Source organism: Liolophura sinensis, chromosome 7 (assembly GCF_032854445.1).
Source record: "Liolophura sinensis isolate JHLJ2023 chromosome 7, CUHK_Ljap_v2, whole genome shotgun sequence".
NCBI lineage: Eukaryota > Metazoa > Mollusca > Polyplacophora > Chitonida > Chitonidae > Liolophura > Liolophura sinensis.
In genome coordinates, this window is record NC_088301.1 from 7,527,068 (window position 1) to 7,551,766 (window position 24,699).

General features: G+C 40.6%; 3 protein-coding genes across 4 annotated transcripts in view; 2 read left to right on the plus strand and 1 right to left on the minus strand.

The window, feature by feature from the left end:
- Nucleotides 1–1,838: 1,838 nt before the first annotated feature.
- LOC135471605 (regucalcin-like) lies at nt 1,839–8,195 on the plus strand. Its single transcript, XM_064750896.1, has 5 exons — nt 1,839–1,995; nt 3,090–3,266; nt 3,903–4,121; nt 5,033–5,173; nt 6,309–8,195. The coding sequence occupies exons 1-5, from the start codon at nt 1,839–1,841 to the stop codon at nt 6,515–6,517; spliced, it is 903 nt and encodes a 300-aa protein (XP_064606966.1). The 3' UTR covers nt 6,518–8,195.
- Nucleotides 8,196–11,701: 3,506 nt separating this feature from the next.
- On the plus strand, nt 11,702–23,528 carry LOC135469846 (regucalcin-like). 2 transcript variants are annotated; one of them, XM_064748461.1, is made up of 6 exons: nt 11,702–11,784; nt 14,338–14,616; nt 16,425–16,604; nt 17,650–17,871; nt 20,078–20,221; nt 21,944–23,528. In XM_064748461.1, the coding sequence occupies exons 2-6, from the start codon at nt 14,457–14,459 to the stop codon at nt 22,153–22,155; spliced, it is 918 nt and encodes a 305-aa protein (XP_064604531.1). In that variant the 5' UTR covers nt 11,702–11,784; nt 14,338–14,456; the 3' UTR covers nt 22,156–23,528. The 2 variants fall into 2 exon arrangements, with proteins under 2 accessions (XP_064604531.1, XP_064604532.1); XM_064748462.1 differs by lacking the exon at nt 11,702–11,784 and adding an exon at nt 13,922–14,064.
- Nucleotides 23,437–24,699, minus strand: part of LOC135470602 (uncharacterized) — a 60,845-nt gene continuing 59,582 nt past the window's right edge. The window contains exon 51 of the mRNA XM_064749638.1: nt 23,437–23,718. Within this exon, the coding sequence (XP_064605708.1) occupies nt 23,569–23,718 (150 nt within the window). The 3' untranslated portion in view covers nt 23,437–23,568. The remainder of the gene's footprint in view (nt 23,719–24,699) is intronic.

Here is a 24,699-nt window from a genome sequence, read left to right on the forward strand (position 1 = left end):
GCATGGTCAGGTCAGACCAGGTCAGACACCTAGGTCTACATACATGTATTTGGGCCGATAGACTATACATAAAAGGAATGAGTGAGTGAGTGAAAGTTTTAATGTCGCTTTCATCAATATTTCAGTTGTATCGCGACAATAAAACGTCAAGTAGTCGGTCTACTAAGGATAAGTCATTTACTAGTCAGTCTAAAGGACACCAGAAGTCACATAACAAACACAGACGGTAGTTTAAAATCACAGCTTTACTGCCATACCAATGGCAGAGAGAAAATCAAAAATAGTATCACTTTCTACAGAATTGAAAAGTTCTGCCAGAGGGCTCACATGATAAAAGGAATCTCGCACAGGAGCAAAGTCGCCACAGTCAAGCAATAGGTGTGGAGATAATGCTGTGAAAAGGAAGGTGATAGACCAACAAACTGACGAATATCATGCAGTTTGTTGGTTGTCTGGTCATCCCATTGAGCCTGAAACAAACGCTTGATATAGGAGCAAATAAGTGAACGCAAGTCCGAATAGGGAATATCAGTTTGGGTAGTAACGGAATGCAGAGCCGCCTTAGCGGCTTCATCTTCAGCAGTATTCCCTGGGATACCCATATGCTCGGGGACCCATCAAAGACAATGATAAAATCTTCATTAAGTCGTTTGAGCATCTCCCTGATAGATAGAATGTTTGGATGTACAGGCGAACCAGCCCATACATAAAAGGTCTACAGTACCAAAATGATGTACTGGTACCGTACTTTAGTTGATGTCAGTGCTGCCGAAGTTGATGTCAGTAAGTACATGTAAACCAAAATAATTTAATTAATGGCCGAAATGGGCGGAGAAAAATGTGTTAATTTGTTCACCTTTTTTTTTTTTTTTTTTGGATTGGTGGTGATCTACGTCATCACACCCCAGTTAAGAATATTTCACTCATACGGCAGCCAGCGTTATGGTGGGAGGAAACCCGACAGAGCTCTACAGGTTGCTGGCAGACTTTCCCGCACACGATCAGAAAGGGAGCCAGTATGAGCTGGACACCAGGTTGACAGAATTCCGTTCCCTTTCCGGTGGCTACTGAAGGAGTGACGTGTCATTCCAGTATCCCCTGGGCGAGATCTGTGGCACCATCGCTACCACCAAGTCCGACAGTGGTGTAGTCGGTGGGGCGTGTATTGTAGTGTCTTCACTCATGCGAATTGATGTGACTTGAGGGGTGCATTCCATTTGTCCTTCTGGCCACCACTGATAGCAGATTCAGGGGCCACCAAGCTGTTCCAGAAGAGTCAGGTTGTGTCCTCTGGTGGCCACTGAATCTGTCACCAGTGGCAGACCCTTGAGCAGTTGAAAGCTTCTCCAGTTACTGTAGGCCTGTGTTATCCTGGTACATGCATGTAAGACCAATGGCACTTAATTATACTTAATATTTTGGAATGATTTTCATTTATTATTTTCATTGTTTCTACTGCCTTTATGATAATCTCACCTTTTGTGACAATTTCTGGCTAAAAATGAAATACATGTAGGCCTGTTAAATTCCGATACCTTTGGTAAAATGAAAGAAAACTAGGAAGTGGCCTGCTGTGGATCTCAGCCAAAAAGTCACACATGGTAAAGACATAGGGTCAGAGATTACCCGCAGAGCTGTTCCCTCCTGTACCTGAGCGCTAGCTGTCACAGAAATGAAATATTCTTGAATGCATCCTAAAAATTAATGAAGTAAAGATCTTTAAAAATTCCAAGCTTTAAGCAAATTAACAAATCTAATATTTTAGAGCTTGTATATTCCTCTGGTGTTGCAGATGACTATACGCACAAAACTGTGTGGATTTAAAGGATTACCTCAATATGTCAGTGTCAGTTGTTCTTAAAATGTTGCTAAAAAACCTTGGAGAAGGTCCTCATTGGATGGAGTCATCAGGACGACTTCTCTTTGTGGACATTGAGAGCGGTGATATTCACAGTCTGACGCCATCCAAGAATGAGCATCACATCACCCATGTCGGTATGTGATTCCAGTCGTGTTTTCAAATTTCATTTCACTGACCCTTATTTATTTATTTATCAGTGTTTCTCATTAACTGACTGCTGTTTGTTACTTCATAATCTTAGTCAAAAAGGTTTCATATATGTAGTGGTGCATGGTCAGTTGTTTGGGTGTAAGACTTGTGAGCTGGATTTCAGTTTGTAGCCTCATTGGTCAGCGCCCCCTTTGGTCAGCGACCTCATAGATCAGCGGCCCCGTTGGTCAGCGGCCCCATTTGTCAGAGGAGGGCCCCATGGCCAAGGTGGTTAGCATGCCAGTGCAGTGCAATGATGCAGGAGCCTCTCGCCAATGCGGTCGCCGTGAGCTCGTCCAACTACTTCTACAGTCGTTTTTGGGAACGTCTTCCTGCGGATGATCATAGGTTTCCTCAGGGCTCTGCCCGGTTTCCTCCAATCATAATGCTGGCCCTGTCGTAAAAGTGAAAAGTCATGTATTCTTGCGTACGGCGTGAAACATCAATCAAATACATACATAAATCATTGATCAGCAGTCTCATTGATCAGCAGCCGCATTCAGGTCAGTGGCCCCATTGATAACTGGCCCCCTGGGTCAGGGGGCTTCATGGGTCAGTGGTTTCAACGGTGGTTTGGGGGAAATAAATGTATATGTATGAAGTCATATACCTGTATATATAGTTCAGTATAAGTGACCTCAGTTGAGTTCATTCTAAATATGTAAATTACATATGTACGTGAAAAGAATGGGCATGGAGGTATTGCATAATAAGTGTTGTAACATTCTGCAGACTTTATTGTCTTAATGTATTTCAGCATGATGTTACATGTAAGTAAATTGTAAAACCTCATTCACTGAACTCAGTCTAAGAACGCAGCCTATGGTGCATTTTCTGAAGCATATAACTGTCCTAAAATGTTACCGTTGATGCAGAAACATTTTTTTCTAGTTGGATATCATCCTGCCTTCTGAAAGAAACTTCAAAACACCTTTTAGAATCAGTAGAACTCTCAGAATCTAGCTAAATGAGTAGCTGAATTAAATTTTTCATGACTTTGTTTCTTTTCAAATCCCTTTGTTGCTCTGATTATTTCCAGCTGGTTCAGCAAGTTTTGCTATTCCAACATGTATTGGTGGGGTTGTGATTGGTAATGACCAGAAAATAGCTCGTGTGGAATGTGACAGTGGAGAAATAGCCACCCTTGCAGAGCTGGAAAACAAAACTGTCAAATTTAATGATGGTAAATGTGATGCCAGTGGCAGACTGTGGACAGGTAAGGATAGTCACGCTGTATATATGAAACCTAATTCTTCACATACACTCCCCTCTCCAGCACATATCACAATCCTAAAACTGGTCAAAAATGGCTTTGAAAGTGCTTGATTTCTCAATGTTAAATACCATTGTCATATAGCTTTGTGAATGTTGTGAATGAATTGATCAAAATGCAAAATACTATCCATTCCATTATCTCCAGATGAAGGTTTAGTTGTGTGTATATATATATCTATATATATATATATATATATATATATATATATATATATATATATATATATATATATATATATATATATATATGCATTGATAAAGTTGAAAAAGTATACCTTTTATTTATTTTTTTGTGATGCATAACCAAGATATTGAAGTTCAGTGTTATTTCTATAACCCGAAAACAGAGCTGTTTCTGCTGCCAGTGTTTGCCTTTTAGCCCTATTGGCCCCATTCTCCCTATTCACTGTGGGTATGAGTGATGTGATACTCTGACATAGTTTCTTTAACTTAGTTACCCTACGGCTTCATAAGAATTCCAGATTAAAAACTGATTTATACTGTATTTTCAAACACATCTAAACAAATGGCTTCCAGAATAACAAATGTTATATTATTTGTTGTGTTCAACAATCAGGAACATATGGCATACCAAGTACCACTGGAGGACCTTATCGCTCCAAATCTGGAGCCTTGTACTCTCTCGACAAAACCCAGGGGCTTCGTCAACATCTCAGTAACATTGACCTCTCTAATGGCATAGGGTGGACCAAGGACAACACCACAATGTTCTACATTGACTCACTTCCCAGGAAGATATACTCATTTGACTTTAATCTGCCCGGAGGAAAAATTGGTAAGCTGTACTCATCTGACTTTGATCTGGTCAGAGGAACAATTGGTAAGCTGCTCTCATTTGGCTTTGAACTTGTCAAAGGAATAGTTGGTAAGCTGTACTTGTTAGGCTTTAATATGCCCAGAGGAGCAATTGGTAAGCTGTACTTGTTTGTCATTGATGTGGTCAGAGGCAAACTTGGTAGGTTGTACTTGTTTGGTTTTGATCTGGTCAAAGGAAAAGTCGGTAAGCTGTACTCATTTGGCTTTGATCTGGCCAGAGGAACAGCTGGTAAGCTGTACTAATTTGGCTTTGATCTGGTCAGAGGAACAGCTGGTAAGCTGTACTAATTTGGCTTTGATCTGGCCAGAGGAACAGCTGGTAAGCTGTACTAATTTGGCTTTGATCTGGCCAGAGGAACAGCTGGTAAGCTGTACTCATTTGGCTTTGATCTGTTCAGAGGAACAGCTGGTAAGCTGTACTAATTTGGCTTTGATCTGGCTAGAGGAACAGCTGGTAAGCTGTACTCATTTGGCTTTGATCTGGCCAGAGGAACAGCTGGTAAGCTGTACTCATTTGGCTTTGATCTGGCCAGAGGAACAGCTGGTAAGCTGTACTCATTTGGCTTTGATCTGGTCAAAGGAACAGCTGGTAAGCTGTACTCATTTGGCTTTGATCTGGTCAAAGGAACACTCAACAGTATTTGGTTGTCTTGAATCTGGTTAGAGGAGAGTTAACTAAAAGCTAAGCAAAGGAACATATTTCCTTATGCAATCTGCAAGAATGTCTCAGCTGAATCATTCACATTAATAATGAACAGAGACATCTCCTTAAACAAATAAATTATTAAATTGTGTTTGTATAACACTGCTTCCAGTGTTCCTGTTGAATCGTTTTATTGATGAGGACTATTGTTTTGTTTGCTTGTCCAGGAAATCAGCAAGTTGTTGCAGATTTTGCAACCTTAGCACCTGACCTGGGTTTACCTGATGGAATGACCATTGATGCTGAAGACAAATTGTGGGTGGCGTGTTTTAAGGCTTCAAAGGTGGTCAGGATCGACCCGGCCACAGGTGAGAATAGAGTGAGTGAGTGAGTGCTTGGGGTTTAACATCGTTCTCAACAATTTTTCAGTCATATCACGACGAAGGAATCATTAGGGTGCATGTACGGGTAATGTGCCTCCTTGTTGCAGGACGGATTTCCACCGCTCTTTTATTTATTGCTGCCTCACTGAGACGACTTACCGAAGGCAAGCAAGCCGCCCCGCCCGAGCCATTATACTGATACGGGTCAACCAGTCGTTGCACAATCCTCTTCATGCTGAACGCCAAGCGAGGAAGTTACAACTTCCTCTTTTAAAGTCTTAGGTGTGACTCGATCAAGGATTGATCCTGGATCTACCGGTCCCGAAGCGGACGCTCTACCGACTGTGCTATCCAGGCCGGTCGGTAAGAATAGAAGAGAGAAAAGTGAAAGAACTTATGGTGTTCAACTCATGAAGATACTTGCTTGTGAATTATCAGCTTGCAAAGTTGGCAGTGTATTTGATTTATTTATCGACAGCAGCCAATATTATGGTGGAAGGAAACCAGGGAAATCCGACATCCAGACTTTTCTGGCATTCCTTCTCACATAACGTTGGTGTTGTAAAAGTGTACATGATGTCAAAGATAATGCATGCCTCAGAAGAACTGAAGAGGACTTTGTGCAGAAATAGTTTTTTTCTTTCTTCCATTTTGTTCTTCTCAAGAAATTCCATAAAATTCTATGAACATAGTAATGTGATGTGGCATCATCAGTCGTTGAGCTTGCGAACTTCATGGGGAGCAGGGTGGGAGAGGCCTCCTTTCAAAGAATGAGCAATCAGTGGTCAAATGACAAGTGATTGTACATACCTGTGAAATATATTTCAAATTACCTTAACCCCCACTGGGAGTGCGGAGTGACTTAACCAGATGTTTCCTAGTCTAGAAACCTTGGTTGAGTCCAATTTAAGCCTTCTTGAGGGTCTTGAGCTTCAAAATTTGACATTTTTTTGGTACATTTGTTCATGTCATTCCAGCGAGACAGCGGTATAAATGTACCATTCACATTGGCTGCTACAAGGAAAGCACCCTGTATATTACTGGATCACAGACCGGAGTGTCTAAATTGTAGGTGTATAGATATATAATTCATTTTTTAACATTTTCTTTGTGCTACCAGGTCAAATCATACAAGAGGTGAAGTTTCCTGCAAAACACATAACGTCTTGCTGCTTCGGTGGTCCAGACTTTGCCGACCTCTATGTTACCTCAGCCAGATATCACCTTTCTGATGAAGAGGTCGGGGTCAACCAACCTGAAGCTGGCTCATTATTCAAAGTCACAGGGTTAGGGGTCAAAGGTCTCCCAGCTAATCATTTTGAGATCTAATCAATTCAATTGTATATGAAGAAATGTCAAGAGTGTTGGTGGATATGTAAAAGTTTTCACACATCTTACAGGCCAGTTGTGCTACCTATGAAAAGCCGGATATCATTATTCAAGGTCAAAAGTATCCTAGCCAAATATACTTAGCTTTCATATTCAAGAAGTACAGGCATAACTAAAGTCATACCCTGAGCATCAGCTGTCAATGTTAAACCATGAAACCAATGTTGACTGAAGATGAACCTTAAGGGTGGTATCATATAAAGTATGGAGTAAGTTTTGCTTACACTTGCACAACAACTTCACGGGGCTGTTCCATCATTGATGCCCTACATGCATAGTAATTACCATAAAATACAAAATTCATGACTTGGCTTTTTGTGTATTGAAATCAATTTTAAGTAAATTGTTAATGGTATCTCAAAGAGTACTGCATGTATTGTGCTCGGATTTTGTGTACATGTAAAGCACGAGGGGAATATTTTTCACAGTATATGCGCTACATATATGTAAATTATTGTAAATTACCAAATTAATGACTGTTGCGCCACTTGTGTATTAGAATCCATGTTAAGGTAAATGTTTAAGTACTTTACGAATTGAGCTGAAGTTTTGCTTTCATGCGTAGTAGACAGACAAGCTCTTTGGTAACCTTGCTGCCAAACCTGAGTTAACAATTACTAGCTTGTACTCAATACAAATAATGCTGATGTATAAAGGGTACATTTGCATATATAGGTTAGACTTAGTTGAATCAACCGATACTACTTCTTTTTTAGACACTTCCTAGTCATATTATTATATTTTATAATATGAAGACTTATTTGCCATTTGTAGAATCCATTTTACTCACTTGTGGCCAGTAAAGTGTTTATGAAACATCAGTATTGTTTATTCATCTTATATCAGTGATTCTAAATCAACTTTTTCTTTATTTTCGATTTTTAGATATGATTTTTAAACCACTGTGTTCCCCAAACAGAATGTGTTCATATATTTAAGCATTTGTAATGCTCAGGATTTTTAATGGATATATTTTTGCCCTTTGTTTTGTAAAGGAGTTTTGTGATGATAACCATTCCCTACCTGTATGTTTCTTCCAGTATATAAAGAAAGTCTATTTGTATACATTTTTTATGATTATCTGAATAGAAGGTTTCCTATTAAATTGTTTGATATCCTGATATACAGTTTTAGTGACCAATAACTCAATTAACAACTATTAAATGCCAGTGCCTCTGTTTTTTGAAGACAAGAATTAAAGCCTGCCAGGGCCGTACATATTTTACACCTGCATTTAAGAGTGCAAATATGAATTTTTCTGCATAAAATTTGTTTAGTTTCTGTTAATACATATATTGTACTGGGATGTTATCAACTTTGTAGCAACAGTTGTAGTTTCTTACAAAATGTTTGTATATTTTTTTGCTGTTTTCTTTATCAATATAGCAGCATTTCTGGATTTTAGGAAATTCGTCGTATATGAAACAAAATAGATAAATACTCGTATACATATGTGAGATTATATATATTTATATATATATCAGTTTTATATCATGAAACTAGGTGCCTTGTACAGAAATTTGAGTAACATTTTTAGACAATATTCATTTAAACCGGACCAGAATTTGCGACTCAATCTGCTGTGATTTTATCATATACATCATGTGTAATATTTAGGTACCATATTTATATCTATGAAATAAAATTAACATTTCCAAAGTTGTTTCTTTTGCTCATTAGTTGTTTGGTCATTAGATTTGGGTTTCATGCCCAAGATGACCAGCATTTCAATCTATAGCCATGGTCCGTTTCAAGCATTTACTGGGTGTCGTTTGGTTACGGTATTTCTCCGTAAAGTGTTAACTGACATGTTAGCTCTGTAGGACTGCGATTTGGTATACTATCACAGTATAGGTAATCACAGCCATGTATAGCTAGTGACTTGTAATCTTTACCAATCCTTATCGCGCAGCTATATTTAGTCGTTGTATATAGATTCGTCCACTGACTGCACGAGCTTGCAGCACAAGTTGTCCACAATATACATAACACTTTATTGTTTCCATATGCAGCCAGGGCCAGGTGGTAAAAACAGAACGTGTTGAGTGGTATGTGAAGAAGACTGAAGAGAAAAGCAAGACAACTGGCAGAAAAAATCAGAAAATATATCGAAGACGGTCAACATATCTCAACAAGCATAGGTACTTCTGTCACAGCAATCGTTCATGGACCAGCCTATTTACGGATATTTCTACACTATATATAATCTCCTGTGTTGCCGATACAAACATACATTGACTTCATAAACTTATGTCAACAAACCGATGAAATATGATTATATAGTTCTCGAATTGCAGACACATCTGTAGCTCAGCTGCAATGTTATATAGTGTTTTAAGGGTCTTAGACTTTCATATTTTACCCACGTTATTATGTTCCAGACGCCTTTCATGAAAACGTGAGCATTATAGGTGACCGCAACATTTGCATCATTAACCTGTTACAGCAAACGGATGAAATATGATATGTGTAGTTATATATAGTTCTCGAACTGCAGACGTATACATTTAGTTAGCTTTAGCTTAACTATATTGCCGAGAGGTTTTTATATGTGTTGATTTCCCTTTTATACACAGAATACGTTTTCTATACCGACAGTACTGCGTTTTTGAGCTGGGAACAACAGAAGTTTCCAGCAAGAAATCCCCTAATCGTATATGTGATGGCATCTGGCTCTCACTAGAATGTGCATCGCCCATTTCGCGGAAAGTCCTGCAGCATACAGACTGATTCATGGCTCGCCATTTCTGGTTTTGTCGTACTAAAACATTCTCAGAGACTATACACAGTCCCGCACAGGAATAAAACTCAAATCGTCAAAAGGAAAATCATGCATAGGTTTTAAAAACCTGTCGGACTATATAAGGATGTTTAGTTTCATGTTTGACGAAATGAAACTTCGGTCTAGTTTGGTAAATTCATGATAAAATATTTTCTGTGCATGAGCAGTTAAGACATCAGCTGACATTTCAGAAGAACTGATCAGCGATAGGGCAGTTTATATAATCACGCTAATATACATACTGCGTATTAATATATGCTATTTATATATGGAAGATTAAATTACGTGTCTCAACATACACTGACCACCACCGCATTGCCATCCTTCATGAAAGGTCATTTTAAGACAGCATTTTTGGGTTGGGCGTATATATTTTTGTTGAGTGTACATATTTGTCAATATATTGTAGATTTTATCCAGCGAGGCGTATTGTTCATGGAGTAAGAGCGAGATTCGAGAGAAGAAAAATCCTAAATAATTAGATACCGGTATCCGGTTCATAGGCCAGAAGAAGAAAATAACACCATACGGGCCTAATTCTCTTAAATGTATGCAGTGTTATTCAAAATGTAAGCACAGGACCAATGTTTTATTCACATTATTAAATAGATATCAGACACCTTTCATTAAATTGTGCCAAAAGAGCAACAAATTTAAAACTTATCCTACCTAAAATGCGATCACGACAAGGAGGGGTTGTAATCGTCGCGATGACTAGGAAGGAAAAGTAGGTTGGACTGGTTTTTACGTCATACTCAAGAATATTTCACTTGGGATACGACAGCGGCCAGCATTCTGCCCACCCGTAAGTGAAAAGTTCATCTTGAGTAACGGCTTTAAGCAACATTTTGTTAAATATAAATAAATGAATTCTTCTCTGCATCTTGAGTTTACGACGTTTGGCAACAGTAATGTAAATAAATGAATTCTTGAGATTGCAAAGCATGTCACCGTTAAAGAACAACATGGATTCTTTACGGTTTTTGCCGTGGAGTAGAGAATGTCACCTCTGTCATTTACCACATCTTCATCGCTGATCACGAACTTCACAAAGTATTTGTTAACTTTTGAAACTGGAAAAAATGGATTAGATTTCATAGTTTATAGGTCACGAGGTTCACATTGTATAGTTTTGTCTTTATGTAAACCTTATTAGATATTTCAAATTTTAACTCCTTGGAAAGCTACAAACAATTAATCGCGTGGTAATAAACGATCCTAGGCTGTTTACACAAGCTAACGTTTGCTGAAGCGTGTAGTTTTCCATCAGTATATATATGTACGTCACATCTGAGAAAATTCGCCAGTTATTAACGTGCCTAAGGTCCGTGGTTTACTACGGGCGCTCCGGTTTCCTCCATGCACCCATCGTATATTCTAGCGTTTGGAACCATAAAGTCCAGCTCATGCCGGTTTCCTCTCCGGTCACACGTGGGAAGGCCTTCTATCAACCAGCGGATAGCCGTGGGTTTCCACCGTGCCCTGACCGTCACCATGATGATGGCTGCCGTGGTAGAAAACCTGAAAAAAAAATAACCCTCCTCCCCAGGGCCCGGTTATTCGAAAATGTAATTAGCTTATACTGGAATTAAGTCACATTTTATAATTACAATTTTAGCCCAACTCAGCCGCCAATTCAGTGCTCCAAAGTCAAGGTATAATAGCAGCAGTTTTAGTTCATATTGAATATACTGGTACACAATTTTTTTTTTGGTCTAAGTACAAAATTGAAGACTTAATAGAAGTTAAATCTGGTATCAAGTCTGAAACCATTTTTGAACAATCGGGCCCAGATCACTGACACTAACTTGAAGCCGCAGTAGAACCGAGGAGGCTCGAACTCAGGACCTTAGTTTGTAAAGATCCAGTCTGAACTGAACACAACATTTAAAGATTTCACGTATGATACAGCGACGGGTTTGTGTAATTCTCATGGGTTAGACCAAGCGCGTTTCACAAATTTTTCCAAGCAAAATATGTGTCTCTTAACATGGTTCGGGTTGTAACGGTTTTGACACTCTATCTTATAACATAGGAGCTGAGTGTAAGGCGACTTAATTTGCGCTTTTGTAAAGAAAAATGTGTATTTTACCACCGCTGGGATCGAACTCACGGCTTTCGGGGTTTGTGAAGGGCGGTGTATATGGGACTCCGGTTTACTAGTCGACACAGCGGGGTTATATAGAGAGGTCATTATTCAGTCAGTATGTGTCTATAAGCGTACACAAGCACGTAGCATGTATCATGAGGTAACAGCTCTGTAGTACAATGTGAAACAGGTTCTAGGTCACGCAGACCGTTGTATTATAGGTCAGGTTGACCTACATCCAATACATATATAGATAGCACCGATACTGGCCATTATAGCAGAGTACAACTCAAAGCGGGAAGACGCATATAAGCTATATCCTCAGCTGGCGCACAGGTGGGTATTGACGTTGTTTAAGCCTTTCATGCACAGGATAATTTGGTCACTTCTCAAAAACATGACTTAAGTAGTACAACGGTATGGTGGATAGAAGGCGCTATGTGCCCGATGATCTGTAGGCATCTTCATGTACACGTATCCGTCAATGACAACATATGAGCTGTATATACGCTGAGCTGGTGTAGTGTATGCAGTCTACATGGCATGTTATGTTAAGTTACAGGGTTTCCCCTCGAGTAAAGGCTGGTAATATTTCGGATTACTTGCAGGATATGTGTAGGCTATACAAAGCCTACGTCTCCCCAGGGCCAGATCTTCTTCAATATTAACACCAATATATTTAAACTGTTGACGTTCGCATGTTCCTGTTAAAATGGTTTTTAGCCATGGCTGGCACAAGCCTGTGCTCTTGGAAGTATACGATGGACTATATTTAGAAAGTTAGGCCTGCTTATATCATGGTTATTATGGGATGAACTTTGTAATAAAGGGCCTCCGTGGCTCAGTCGGTTAGCGCGCTAGCGCAGCGTAGTGACCCAGAAGCCTCTCACCAATGCGGTCGCTGTGAGTTCAAGGCCAGCTCATGCTGGCTTCCTCTCCAGCCGGACGTGGGAAGGTCTGCCAGCAACCTGCGGATGGTCGTGGCTTTCCCCCGGGTTCTGCCCGGTTTCCACCCACCATAATGCTGACCGCCGTCGTATAAGTGAAATATTCTTGAGTACGGCGTAAAACAACAATCAAAAAAAAAAAAAAAAAAAAACTTTGTAATATAGTTTCATGGGATCTATGTATCTTATATTGTGGGGTGCCTCCGTGGCCCAGGTGGTAAGTGTGCCTGCGCGGTGAATGACCCAAGAGCATCTCGGTTAAAGTCCAGCTCATGTTGACTTCCTGTCCAGCCGTACGTTGAAAGCTCTGCAGCAATCAACGGAGGGTCGTGGGTTTCCTGCTGGCCTCAGTCCGGCTTCCACCCACCATAATGCTGGCTGGCGTCATATAGGTGAAATATCCTGAGTACAGCGTAAAACACCAGTCAAATAAATAAATATTTCCTTACCGGTCAGATTGTGACTAAATATAATCAAATATGAAAAAAAAAAACCCACTCAAAACCGTATGGTTAAAATCAGGGAGACCTGTGTGTACTGTTTGAGGTATAGTATAAGGTATAGTATATTTAGTACTTAAACTTTCAAGTTTGGCGTTGACATCTAACATCAGGTGCAAAGTGGAACTGTACGAGGAACTGTGTTTTAAATTATATGTACCGTATTATGTGTATTTGAGGTAAATATCTAAAATGCTTACCGTACCTATCACGCTCGTGCGACCGTTTGTGTAGTCTGAAGTTCACTGAAGACCACTAGTCTTCAACCAGCGTGCATGGTTTGCATATATGTGCACGTCACGCTGAAAGCTCACATTTCCAACTGACCAAAAAGTGTCAGATATGAATCGATTTGACTGAATTTTTTGAAAGCATTTTCCTGTCAAAAAAAAAACCATTAACTGAACGCCAAACTTCTACTCAATCTTAATTTTACTCAAGACTACCCGATCGACCAAGTCGACCATAATGGTAAATCCTACGTCGACCAAATCGTCTTTTCCTTTTATTGAGCATGAAATGACTAATTATAAAGCAATTAAGTTGACGTAAATTAATCTATAAAATAATGTCAGATTTTATCTCAACCATGGCCTTGAAAACTGAACATTAATTTACTGCAACAGGGCTTTATAAGACCATAATAGGTAGTCATATACAAGACGGCGCTGAAATGGGGTAAGTTCTTGGTGAAAAGCGCCCTAGTGATGCAGGCATTTTAAGTTGTCCTAAACAGCGTGTCATCTAGATAGAACAAAATATTTATAGAACATATATACATTGCGCCTGCGCCAGTGTCCTCGTGGGACAAAAATGAGGTACTGATGCACTTGGACTGGCATGACATGTCAGGCTGACCCACAGGTTGATCAGACTCTGGGGTAGACTTACATGTAAAGCTAGACCCAAGTCGGACCATCCTTTTTATTTTATCCTATCCAACATTTCTTCAAGAATTACATGGCCCGTGTAAACAGACTGTTGGGTGGGATAACATATTCGCGGCTCATCACCCAACCCGAAGACCAGAAAAAAAAATCCAAACATGGCAGACATTGATATGGGTTGGTTCTATTCGAAAGTTTAAACGGTTGGATTACTGTTGAAAGATGGTTTACCAATGCTGGCCTTGACATATTTTAAGGGAATCGGTGGATAGCAAAAATAAGGTAGGGTTCGAGCCGGTTTTTTAGTGAAATTGTCTGCGTCGAAGTCTGTAGTCTAGATTAGCTTTGGGTTAACCATCGCATTACGTGAGAAACACACACGGAAGTGTTGTAGGCAAATATATGTCAGCGACACCTTTCGTATACGATAACTCTCAAGCGACATTACAACTTATCTGCCCATTACAACTGATAACCCCGTGTTACCTTATCTGCTAGGCTTATCTGCTAGGCCAAGTGCTGATCAGTCTGTGCTATTTTCTGATCTGTCCACAGTTCCTGCCGAAGGTCTCGTCGTACCGTGCGTCTTTTGCCCTCTCCAGTCTTGTCTGTCTTCAGACACCACCAGTGGTCTTCCCTCTGAAGCTCCTGTCACGTCCCCTCATATCGCCAGAATGTCCGTGTCGGTCGTGCTTAAGAATTCCTGTTCCACCACAGGGGAGGGTCCACACTGGGACGATGCCTCACAGTCACTACTCTATGTAGACATCATAGCCGGAGACGTCCACAGGTGGAACTCGGCGACTGGTGAGGACCAGAAACTCCACATGCAAGGTACGTGCAGTGTCAAGGTCAAAGGTCAAATGTCTTGTACAAAACTCGCATTGAAGTCAAGGTTCTTTTACACAACGGGAAAGTAGCGTTAACGTGCACATACACGTATATAATGTTAGCTACAGTACGGTAATCATGATAATTACTTGCACGTAATGTTACGGACGGCACGGTAGATATTACATCGTCATGGAAAGTATGTGCACGTAATGTTACGGACGGCACGGTGGACATTACATCGTCATGGTAAGTATGTGCAAATAAAGTTACGGACGGCACGGTAGACATTGCGTCGTTCTGGTAAGTATGTGCCCGTTATGTTATGGACAGCAAGGTAGACATATCGTCATGGTAAGGATGTGCACGTTATGTTGCGGACGGCACGGTAGACATTACGTCGTCATGGTGAGTATGTGCACGTAATGTTACGGACGGCACGGTAGACATTACGTCGTCATGGTAAGTATGTGCAAATAATGTTACGGACGGCACGGTAGACACTGCGTCGTTCTGGTAAGTATGTGCCCGTTATGTTATGGACACCAAGGTAGACATTACATCGTCATGGTAAGGATGTGCACGTTATGTTGCGGACGGCACGGTAGACATTACGTCGTCATGGTAAGTATGTGCACGTAATGTTACGGACGGCACGGTAGACATCACGCCGTGGTAAGTATGTTCACGTTATGTTGCGGACAACACGCTAGACATTATACCGTTATAGTAATTACTGGCACGTTAGGTTTCAGACTGTGCGATAGACATTGCGTCATCAAGGTAATTATGTGCACGTAATGTTACGGACAGCATATGTTTAAGCGGCATGTGTGGAGAGTTTTAGAGAGTCAGCACTATGCCAGCATTTGGATCAGTTTCCTACAATGGAGCGCAATCCTGGCCTATCTTCTCATGTAAGGCGGAATCACGCTTTCATGCGGGATTTGCTGGTTATTGGATAGAACTGTGTTCCCGTGTCATTCCTATCATTTTAAATTAAATTCACGTTGAGAAGCGAATTTCGCATTACATGAATGTTGTCCCTGCAATACCGATATGGTCAAAATAAAATAAACTATTTTTAGATTTATCTTTCAACGTTATGGGCATATGCCTAGGCCTATAAAACAGACATACGTGCACTTGGGATATAACTTGGGAGTCTCCACACTCTCCCAGTACTTTCTCCTAATATCATACGCACTGACCCAAGAGTCTCTCACCAATTCGGCCGCTTTGAGTTCAATTTCCGCTTATGATGACTCCCTCTCCAGCCATACGTGGGAAGGTTTTGCGGCATCCTGCGGATTGTCGTGAGATTCCCCCCGGCCCGGCCCGGTTTCCTCCCACCACAATGCTGCCGAGGACGTAGGCCTCTAAGTGAAAAATTCTTGAGTACGGTCTAAAACACCAGTCAGATAAATGAATAATATCATGTTTTGTGGGATATCATGTGACCGTGGGGGGCCTCCGTGGCTCAGTTGGTTAAGTCCCTAGCGCAGTGTAATGACCCAGGAGTCTCTCACCAATGCGGTCGCTGTGAGTTCAAGTCCAGCTCATGCTGGCTTCCTCTCCGGCCGTACGTGGGAAGATCTGCCAGCAACCTGCGGATTGTCGTGGGTTTCCCCTGGGCTCTGCCCGGTTTCCACCCACCATAATGCTGGCCGCCGTCGTATAAGTGAAATATTCTTGAGAACGGCGTAAAACACCAATCAAATAAATAAATAAATCATGTGACCGTGTATTGACCAATGGAAACCAATAATTACTCTACGAGGTATAGCATAACCACATTGTATCTTCACCAGGCGGAGAGGCCACACTCATAGTGCCTAGCAGTACCGGGGGTTACATCGTGTCGGTTGGTAGCACCCTTGGGCATCTAGACTGGGACACAAACACCTATACCAAGTTTGCCGAAGTAGATGAGGGTAAAAATAACAGATTTAACGATGGGAAATGCGACCCGAAAGGACGACTCTGGGCTGGTATGTACATCGATATATGAAAGTTCCTTCATTGTTGTAAGCACACCAGGCTTTGGGCTCAGTAAGGGCAAGGAACCTGGTTCACCCGGTGTCAGCATATATATAAAGTGACTAGGTTGGGTGTCATTCGGCCTGATACTTTATAGAGATCTGTCACGATAATTCGTTAACGTTGCTTGTTTATAGTCCTAAGTCTTGCAGTCTATGGACGATGGTTTGTGTATATGCATACAAAGTTCATGTAATTTTGGGATATAAAGGTACAAGTCTACCCTCTCAAAGGCATTCGACCTACTTTGCGAAAAGTATAAAAAGAGTGCAAATTGTCAACAAAAAGCATTTCATTTGCTTGAGCCTTGTCTTCCAACAGAAGAATTTGATTACAGTGAGCGCCCTTAGAATAAAATAGCATGTCACTTTGTCAACCTTTGTGATAGCTCGGGCAAAATGCATGACTCAGTTCATATTATATGATTTTTACCTCGCCTGTACAAAGTACAGGCACAGTTTATGTCGCACCGTGAACGTTTGCGTCCAATAACAGGGAAAGCAATGTTAAACAAAATGTTAGGGCTGGTATCTTGTAAAGTACAGCAGGTACTTAGATCAGGGTTTGCACACATGTAGAGCTCAATAACACGAGGGGGATGTTCCATCGATGATTAGGTGTGTATACTTATTAAATACCGTAAATTACTGAATTCCTGACTTAGTGTATTATGCATAACAATTAATGTTACACAAAGTGCTAGGGGTGGTATCTCAAAAAGTACTGCATGTATTGACCTGAAGTTTTATATGCATGTAAAGCACAATGACCAAAGGGTGTTCCATCACTGATGCTCCTTGTGCATATGTATTACCGTTAATGACCATATTCACGATTTCAGTGCGCTATGAATGGAGCTGAAATTTTGCATTTATGTGCCCCTTATAGGCTAGCTGTTTGGTAGCCTTGCTACCATTTCTAAATTTGTGCGAGAGATGCATTTTCGGTATATAAGCAACGAAATAGATGTACATGGTTGTTGTTTTACTTCTTCAGGCACGATGGGTCGTGAAGTGAGGCCAGCCGAACCGGAAATGGGCGCCGGATCGCTGTATACGTTAGACAAACAGAAAAAAGTGGTTAGTCACCTGTCTGGGCTTAATATCTCTAACGGCCTTGCCTGGACCGAAGACAACAGAACTATGTTCTTCATAGATTCCTTACCCGGCAATATCTTCGCCTACGACTACGATTTAGAGCACGGAACAATCAACACGGGTGAGACTTGAATAGGGATAGAGGGTAGCACATTACATCAGTGTAATTGGGTACATACAAATATATTATCCCCCCAAATGTCAATCGCGGATTTGGCACCGGTTATTTGTTTCACCGGTGTTCTAAGCCATACTGAAGAATTGCGGTGGTTTAGAATATGATCGAAGGAAACCGTGCAGAGTGCGGTGGGGAGCCACTACCATCAGAAGGTTGCTGACCTGTCGTGGATTTGATACTGTTTTTCATCAAGTGCGTCTGAATGCTTAGCTTCCACTATATAACTAGCTCCATATTTTATGAAGTCGGTCGGTTAATCGACATCGATCGCCTATCATCTAACAGGAGACGACACGAAAACCTATACATAGTATATTGTAGGTATATATCGCGAATTTGCGCTTGCACCGGTGGCGTCTTGAGGACTATTGTATTTCGTATAGGCGTATAGTATGATAGTTCAAGGCCATATAGGTATATCGGTGTTAAGTCCGCTTCTGTTTAAATGTATTATATAAGCTGATTATTGTGAGTAAACGTTGTGGTCGCGGTGGTTTCCGCCATGCAGAACCCTATATATGGTATCACAAGCTTTTGTGATGTAGGCGATAGCTCTGGCAAAGTTCAGTGCGAGATATTGGTCACGAACTAAGTCATGTCAAGTAGGGCCTATCTGACATATGGACTAAGATGACGCCACGAAATCAACCAGACTGACTTATCAGTTTTGTCCCCTGGAATCTGTGTGCTATTGAATCAATAAGATAAACGTCACCTGGATTCAACACAAGTACCGGCACATGACGGCCCCTCTCAAACTGTGCAAACGACTTAACAAAGATCCCGTGAGCACGACATAACTGTGCATTTCTACTGGTCAGTTATCTCTTGAGCAACACTTAAAAAAACATAGCTGAAACGTTTAATCTTGTTATTTTTTTTTCATATGAACAATTTTTTTTTCTAGCCATGTCACTTTCACAGTTCCTTATATATCAGAGAATTTCCCTGACTTCCAGTGAAGATGAAAGTGACATTGCATACACCAATATAGATTAATCCAGCTTGTCCGTTTAAATGTATTTTCAACTTTTTTTCACCCGTGAGGTGTGTGAAGGTCAACAGGCCTACGGGGCCGTCCCCGGTCGATTGCCTTTTGGTCTTGGATATTCCTCTACCTTTCCCGGACATTTGGCTAAAGATTCACTCCTTTGCGCCGGTATGTGACGCTTGTTATAGGATAAGAGTGTCCACATACATTTGAAGAAACTCTACCGTCGTGTATGTAAGAGCTGAAAAACATTTTAGATATCACCACAGTAGTATTCATTGATTGTGTCGTCCGATCCTTTTGATCCGGGGAATTAAGCATATGCACGCTCAGATACAATCCAGGATTCAAGAGGTTTCAAGTTCGTTTTCCCGTGATAGGTTATGAATTATGTCAACTTCGGAGCGCCAAAATAGTGCTTTCCTTGAACATGTGCTAACTTGTATCTAACTGCAATGGTTGGATGTCTGGCTGTCCTAATTGCTGGTCGCCTTTATATGGCCGAAATATTGCCAATGTGGAGTTAAGCCTTTTATCCCTAATTGTTGGCTCAATCGACGAAGTGTTAAACAGTTACATGAACGGTTGCAATCAAATGGCAACCGAGATACATATTTTTGAATAATGACGATTTATTTATTGGTATGGTTCCCGATTTGGATATTGATTAAACAGACGCGCGCGCCCTGAACATTCCTTGCGTATTTCCGGCATCAGTAAACACATGATGAAACCTGGGTAAGTGTTTGGTAATGTCGAGTTTTCAAAAGGGCAAACATGTTTTTCAAGCTTATATTTAACGGATATTTTTGGTTAAATGATTAATGTATAACATTGAACTACATGGTTTTAAAAGTGTACACTAATTACTTACACATGTTTAATTGTTTTTTTCACAGTGAGGAACCGCCATGTTTATGCTGAAAATAAACCAACGATTAGAAAAATATGCACTTCAATCACATTTAAAATTTTAACTGAAATGGAAACTGGATATTAAAATAAAACAGATTCAGTTAATATACCCCAGGGCTTGTCTGGGAATGTAAATATTTATGAAATTACAGAATAAACTGTCCCCAAAGGGCCTCCAAACTGACTGCCCCTCATGATGAATTAATGCTCGTCACTAACAATTTCTCATTTTCATTTGCACAGGTTCGAAACGAGTGGTAATGAACTTTGGTGACGGTAAAACTAATCACCATGGTCTTCCTGACGGTATGACGATCGATACGGAGGGCAAGCTGTGGGTGGCCTGCTACTCCAAGGGTAAAATCATCCGGGTCGATCCCGAGACAGGTAAGCAGATATGGGGGGGGGGGGGGGGGGGGCACGTCATTTCATAGCATATGACTCACTTGTGAGTTATTGTGTTTCGAAGAAACTGAAATGAGCAGTTTTGCCCTCGACCTAAACTAGCGAATAGGGTCTAATGTCGTAGCGTATGTCGTCTGTTCATCGATTCGTCTCTCCTCGTCTTTTCAACACACTTATCCCGGTTTACCGAACTTAGTATACCAAATGTACACTCAAGCATTTTGAAGAATCATATTTCTGTGACCTTGGTAAATGCTTTTCTAAGTCATTAATTGTGATCGTTCTATATCCAGTGACATGTATGTGAACACCGCATCTCTTGGACACGTCAAGTAGTTTGCCGTAAGCTTTCATCCAACACACGTGCATCTAGTTGTGTAGAAGGACCCGTTTGTTTTACATTGACCTCAGCTTATCTGTTCAAGGTCGTTAAGCCTGTGCCTCCATTATCTTGTGGATATAAATAAGACGTACAGCATAGACGGTAAGATCAGAGCATCAACGACAGTGTGATAATTGGCAAATGGTCACACGAAACCGGTGAAGTACGGCCTGTTGTCAGTTTAGCTCAGTCAGGGTTTTGTTCTAACTGTTCATGTAAATGCATATATAGTAGCAGTTTACACATTCCTAGCACCATGGCTGAAGCAAAATTAGGTAACATGCAATGATGTTAATTGCAAGACTCACTGGCCTAGAATTACTCACAGTGCTGTGCAATCACATTTAGCATACAGTTACATTAAAACAATACAAAAGCACTAGACCTCGGAGTCCACCAGTAGAATCCTGATTTATGCAGGAAAACACTGTCCTTTGCGACTCCGCTTATGAATTTGTTTGTTTCTTAACGGTGAAACTAAAAAGTTTTCTGATAGCGCTCAGTTTCATGGGAGGAACTGGAGTGCCAGGCGTCAACCACCGAACTTTGCCAAGTTGCTGGCGAAATTTCAAACATGTAACTACAGGTATGCACACCATATTGGCGGAAGACAAGTGGTCTAATCTTCAATGAATGTTAGACTGCTACACAAACAACGCTGCCCGCTTATTGTCACCTGACGCCGAGGTATCTAGGAATTGTGATTGATTTACTTGGTGTTTTACGCGGTACTCAAGAATATTTCACTTATACGACGACAGACAGCATTATGGTGAGGGTAAACCAGCCAGAGAAATCCGCAGGTTGCTGCTGGAAACAAACATGAGCTGGACTTGAGCTCACATCTGCCGCATTCATGGGAGACTCCTGGGTCATCACGCCGCGCTAGGCACCACCTCGGCCCTACTTACAGCAGAGGAGTATTACGTGCATTGTATGATGTTTTCATAACTTAATGTTCAGTAAGAAGCTTGTTTAGAGATGAGTGAGTTCTATTGCTCAGTGGATCATTAACTCATTATCATTTTGTGTACAACGAGAGTGGTGGGTTCTGGGTACCTATACAGACGTCCGACATCATAGCAAATACACATGACGCATTTTGCAACCTTTGCGACAGCTTTCAAAGCTTGGCATGTAATTGGTATGCTCCTTTGCCCAGGAGTATGACTCACTGCTAAAGGACTGCAGTTGTTTTCCACTGAACACATCGGTCTGAGATAGTCCCGACCCAAAAAATGTTCTATTCTTAACATTTAACACTGTATAGGATCCTTTATCATCAGATCTTACACAATTCACTTTACTTTGTTTTTCTACAGGTAAGGTGCTAAAGGAGGTTAGTGTTCCCAACGCTTCCCGTACAACGTCCTGTTGTTTTGGTGGCAAGAACCTGGACGAGTTATATATCACCTGTGCACGCAGCGGAGTTACGGATGAAGAATTCAAGACAACAGAGTCTCTGGCTGGGTCAGTGTTCAAGGTCACCGGATTAGGGGTCAAAGGAAAGCCGGCATACGTATTCCAGGCATAGTTGGCATGGAATTGGCGAGCTTGATAATCGTCAAGAATATGAGGGAGCAGAAAAAAATGTTGATATATAATCTAACAGTATTACTGTTCAAATGTTGAAGCAAACATCATTCCAAAAATACTGAAAAATCTGAATGACATTTCGCAAGATGGTGGACAATCAACATTGCCTGTTAACCCGGGGACTTTATCATTCTTCTGTGCAAGAAAGCTGTAGACAGTGAAGCAGACTTTCGCGGGGCTCTTGTCACGAAACGATTTCTATTTTCCTCTTGTAACTTTCTAAATCCAACTAATTATATGCTATTTTAGTTTGTAACCATATTATATATTGAATAAGAAACAAATACTGACGGATTGCAACTGGCAGGAGGTCCCAAATCAATTTAAGCCAATATTGGCACGAGCCTTTTACCTCCATAAATCCAGTCAACATCAGTTAGATCTTCATACCAAAGGCCATAACGTTTGCTCACAGTAAATACGTGTATGCAAATGTCATCCAAAAGTCAGGTGTATTTCTAAATTGGGTAATCTATTACCTGATTTATTAAATGTAGCAGAAATGCGTCTGTTTCAGGGACATTGATTTACACGACCCCTTTGTTTTTAAGAACGCCAGTGGAGACATGCACAAATTGCATCAAAGTATTACAAAGGTCCCCGATACCTATAAAATATACCTTCTATTATGTATATATGGTATTACATGACAGAATTACATATTGTATATTACTTCATATTTTAGCAAACATTCTCAGAGAAATAATGTATCTGGTCTTTAGGTGATGGAACAAGCAAAGGTAATAAAATATATTTCATTACTAGTCGCCTCTCTGCTTCATTCTTCTGTGTTGCTTTGTTTTATGTTTATCAACTGAACCTTTGTATTAGTCCAGCTCATACTGGCTCCCTCTCCGGCCGTAAGTGAGAAGGTCTTTCAGCAACCTGCAGATGATTGTGGGTTGTGAGTTATGGGTTTTCCCCTGGTTGTGCCTGGTTTCCTCCCACCAAAATGCTGGCCGCCGTCGTAAAAGTGAAATATTCTTGAGTAGGGCGTCCCTGTGATGTTCTTGTCCAAAAGCAGAGCTCAGTACATGCTGTACTTTTTGATTCAAGACAGCACCCTTAACATGGATGCTGATGCCAACATTTGGGGTATGACACAAACTCCCGCTGTACTTTGCAACCTTAAAATGCCCTGGTATACAAAATCTGATTACCCATTTCCATTCACAGCAATGTCATGTACGAATTGCTACATGTATAAACACACGAAATATACAAAATATAGGTCTGTATTTATCAATTCCAAAAGATAAAAATATGATACGAAATCTGTTAAACATGCTGACTATACACGTATTGTTAAGTACTTTGTTTTCGTATTTTGATTATTGACGACTGGAATGGATTAAGTTGAATTCCACAATGCTGTTGGCAAATACAGACGGAGTTTCAAGGCTCTTTCAGGCGGTATTGTTTGTGTGAGAAATTGTAAACCTGTTAACAGTTCGATGTCCCGAATCCGAACCACATTGTCAAGCAAATAGCCCGTAGAGTCCTGTTGAGAAAAGAGAAGTACTAATTATGACTTATGTAATAATTGTAAAGAGAGCATATTAGTCAAGGTGCCAATCAGGCAGAATATTAGTGTTCACCTTTTTTCTCTCTCATCGCTGAATACATGACAAAATTTTATAATAAAACTGACTGATTGGTATTTGTTCATGAACCGAAGTACACTGCCCGAAGTAAACCCGACAAACCCCTTGACTGACTTCTAAGGATAGGTACAGATACACTGAATACTGCAACAGGAAGATTACTGTCAGCAAATGAGACATTTGGGCATTTGGGCACACATGTCTTAATTTCAGAAACCGGAAACTTTAGGGCCCTATTCCACACAGCAATCTTTGGCTAACTTAAGTTTATAATTGTAAACTATCATGTATGTTATCATGGCGATTTTACGAAAAAGAGACTAATTCCATAAAAGCAATTTTTTTACTGAAGTCAAAATTTAAAACCTTAGAAAATTGGATTGCTCATTTGTGACCCCATATATTAAGGTTCAAATTTCAACATATTTGTCTTCTGAAAATAAATGCATAAAGTCACATTTTGTACTTTCACTGAAGTCAAACCTGGATTTAGAAAATCCTCCCTGCAGCTCTGGAATGAATACGGGCTTCAGAAAGTCACAGGTATCCCTCTTCAATTAAACAGACCCTTTATTACTTTACTTATCCTCCGTATCCATCTTTCTTCAGCATGTTAATATTTTGTTTAAAAAATGGTCCTTAACACATAGAATTCAACCTGTATGGGTTTATTGACTTCAATGCTCTTTCCACCCAAAACATAGATTATCTCGCCAAGATGGCCTCCAAAACAGTACCCGCCTATAGCCTCGATCTGACCCAAACACAAGGCACAATGGTTACAAATACCCATCTACTGAACAGAAGGTTGGTGGATTGCTAGAAGTCTTCCGAAGGTGTGGCTAGCTAGTTAAGTCAGACACACAAGTGCAAATATT

What these genes read in the sequence shown, in the direction of transcription:
- LOC135471605 (XM_064750896.1), top strand. Translation starts at nt 1,839, where the DNA reads ATGTCAGTGTCAGTTGTTCTTAAAATGTTGCTAAAAAACCTTGGAGAA. An exon ending in GCATCACATCACCCATGTCG is followed by an intron (nt 1,996 to 3,089) that starts GTATGTGATTCC and finishes GATTATTTCCAG; the next exon opens with CTGGTTCAGCAAGTTTTGCT. An exon ending in CAGTGGCAGACTGTGGACAG is followed by an intron (nt 3,267 to 3,902) that starts GTAAGGATAGTC and finishes TTCAACAATCAG; the next exon opens with GAACATATGGCATACCAAGT.
- LOC135469846 (XM_064748461.1), top strand. Translation starts at nt 14,457, where the DNA reads ATGTCCGTGTCGGTCGTGCTTAAGAATTCCTGTTCCACCACAGGGGAG. An exon ending in GCACGGAACAATCAACACGG is followed by an intron (nt 17,872 to 20,077) that starts GTGAGACTTGAA and finishes TCATTTGCACAG; the next exon opens with GTTCGAAACGAGTGGTAATG. An exon ending in CCGGGTCGATCCCGAGACAG is followed by an intron (nt 20,222 to 21,943) that starts GTAAGCAGATAT and finishes GTTTTTCTACAG; the next exon opens with GTAAGGTGCTAAAGGAGGTT.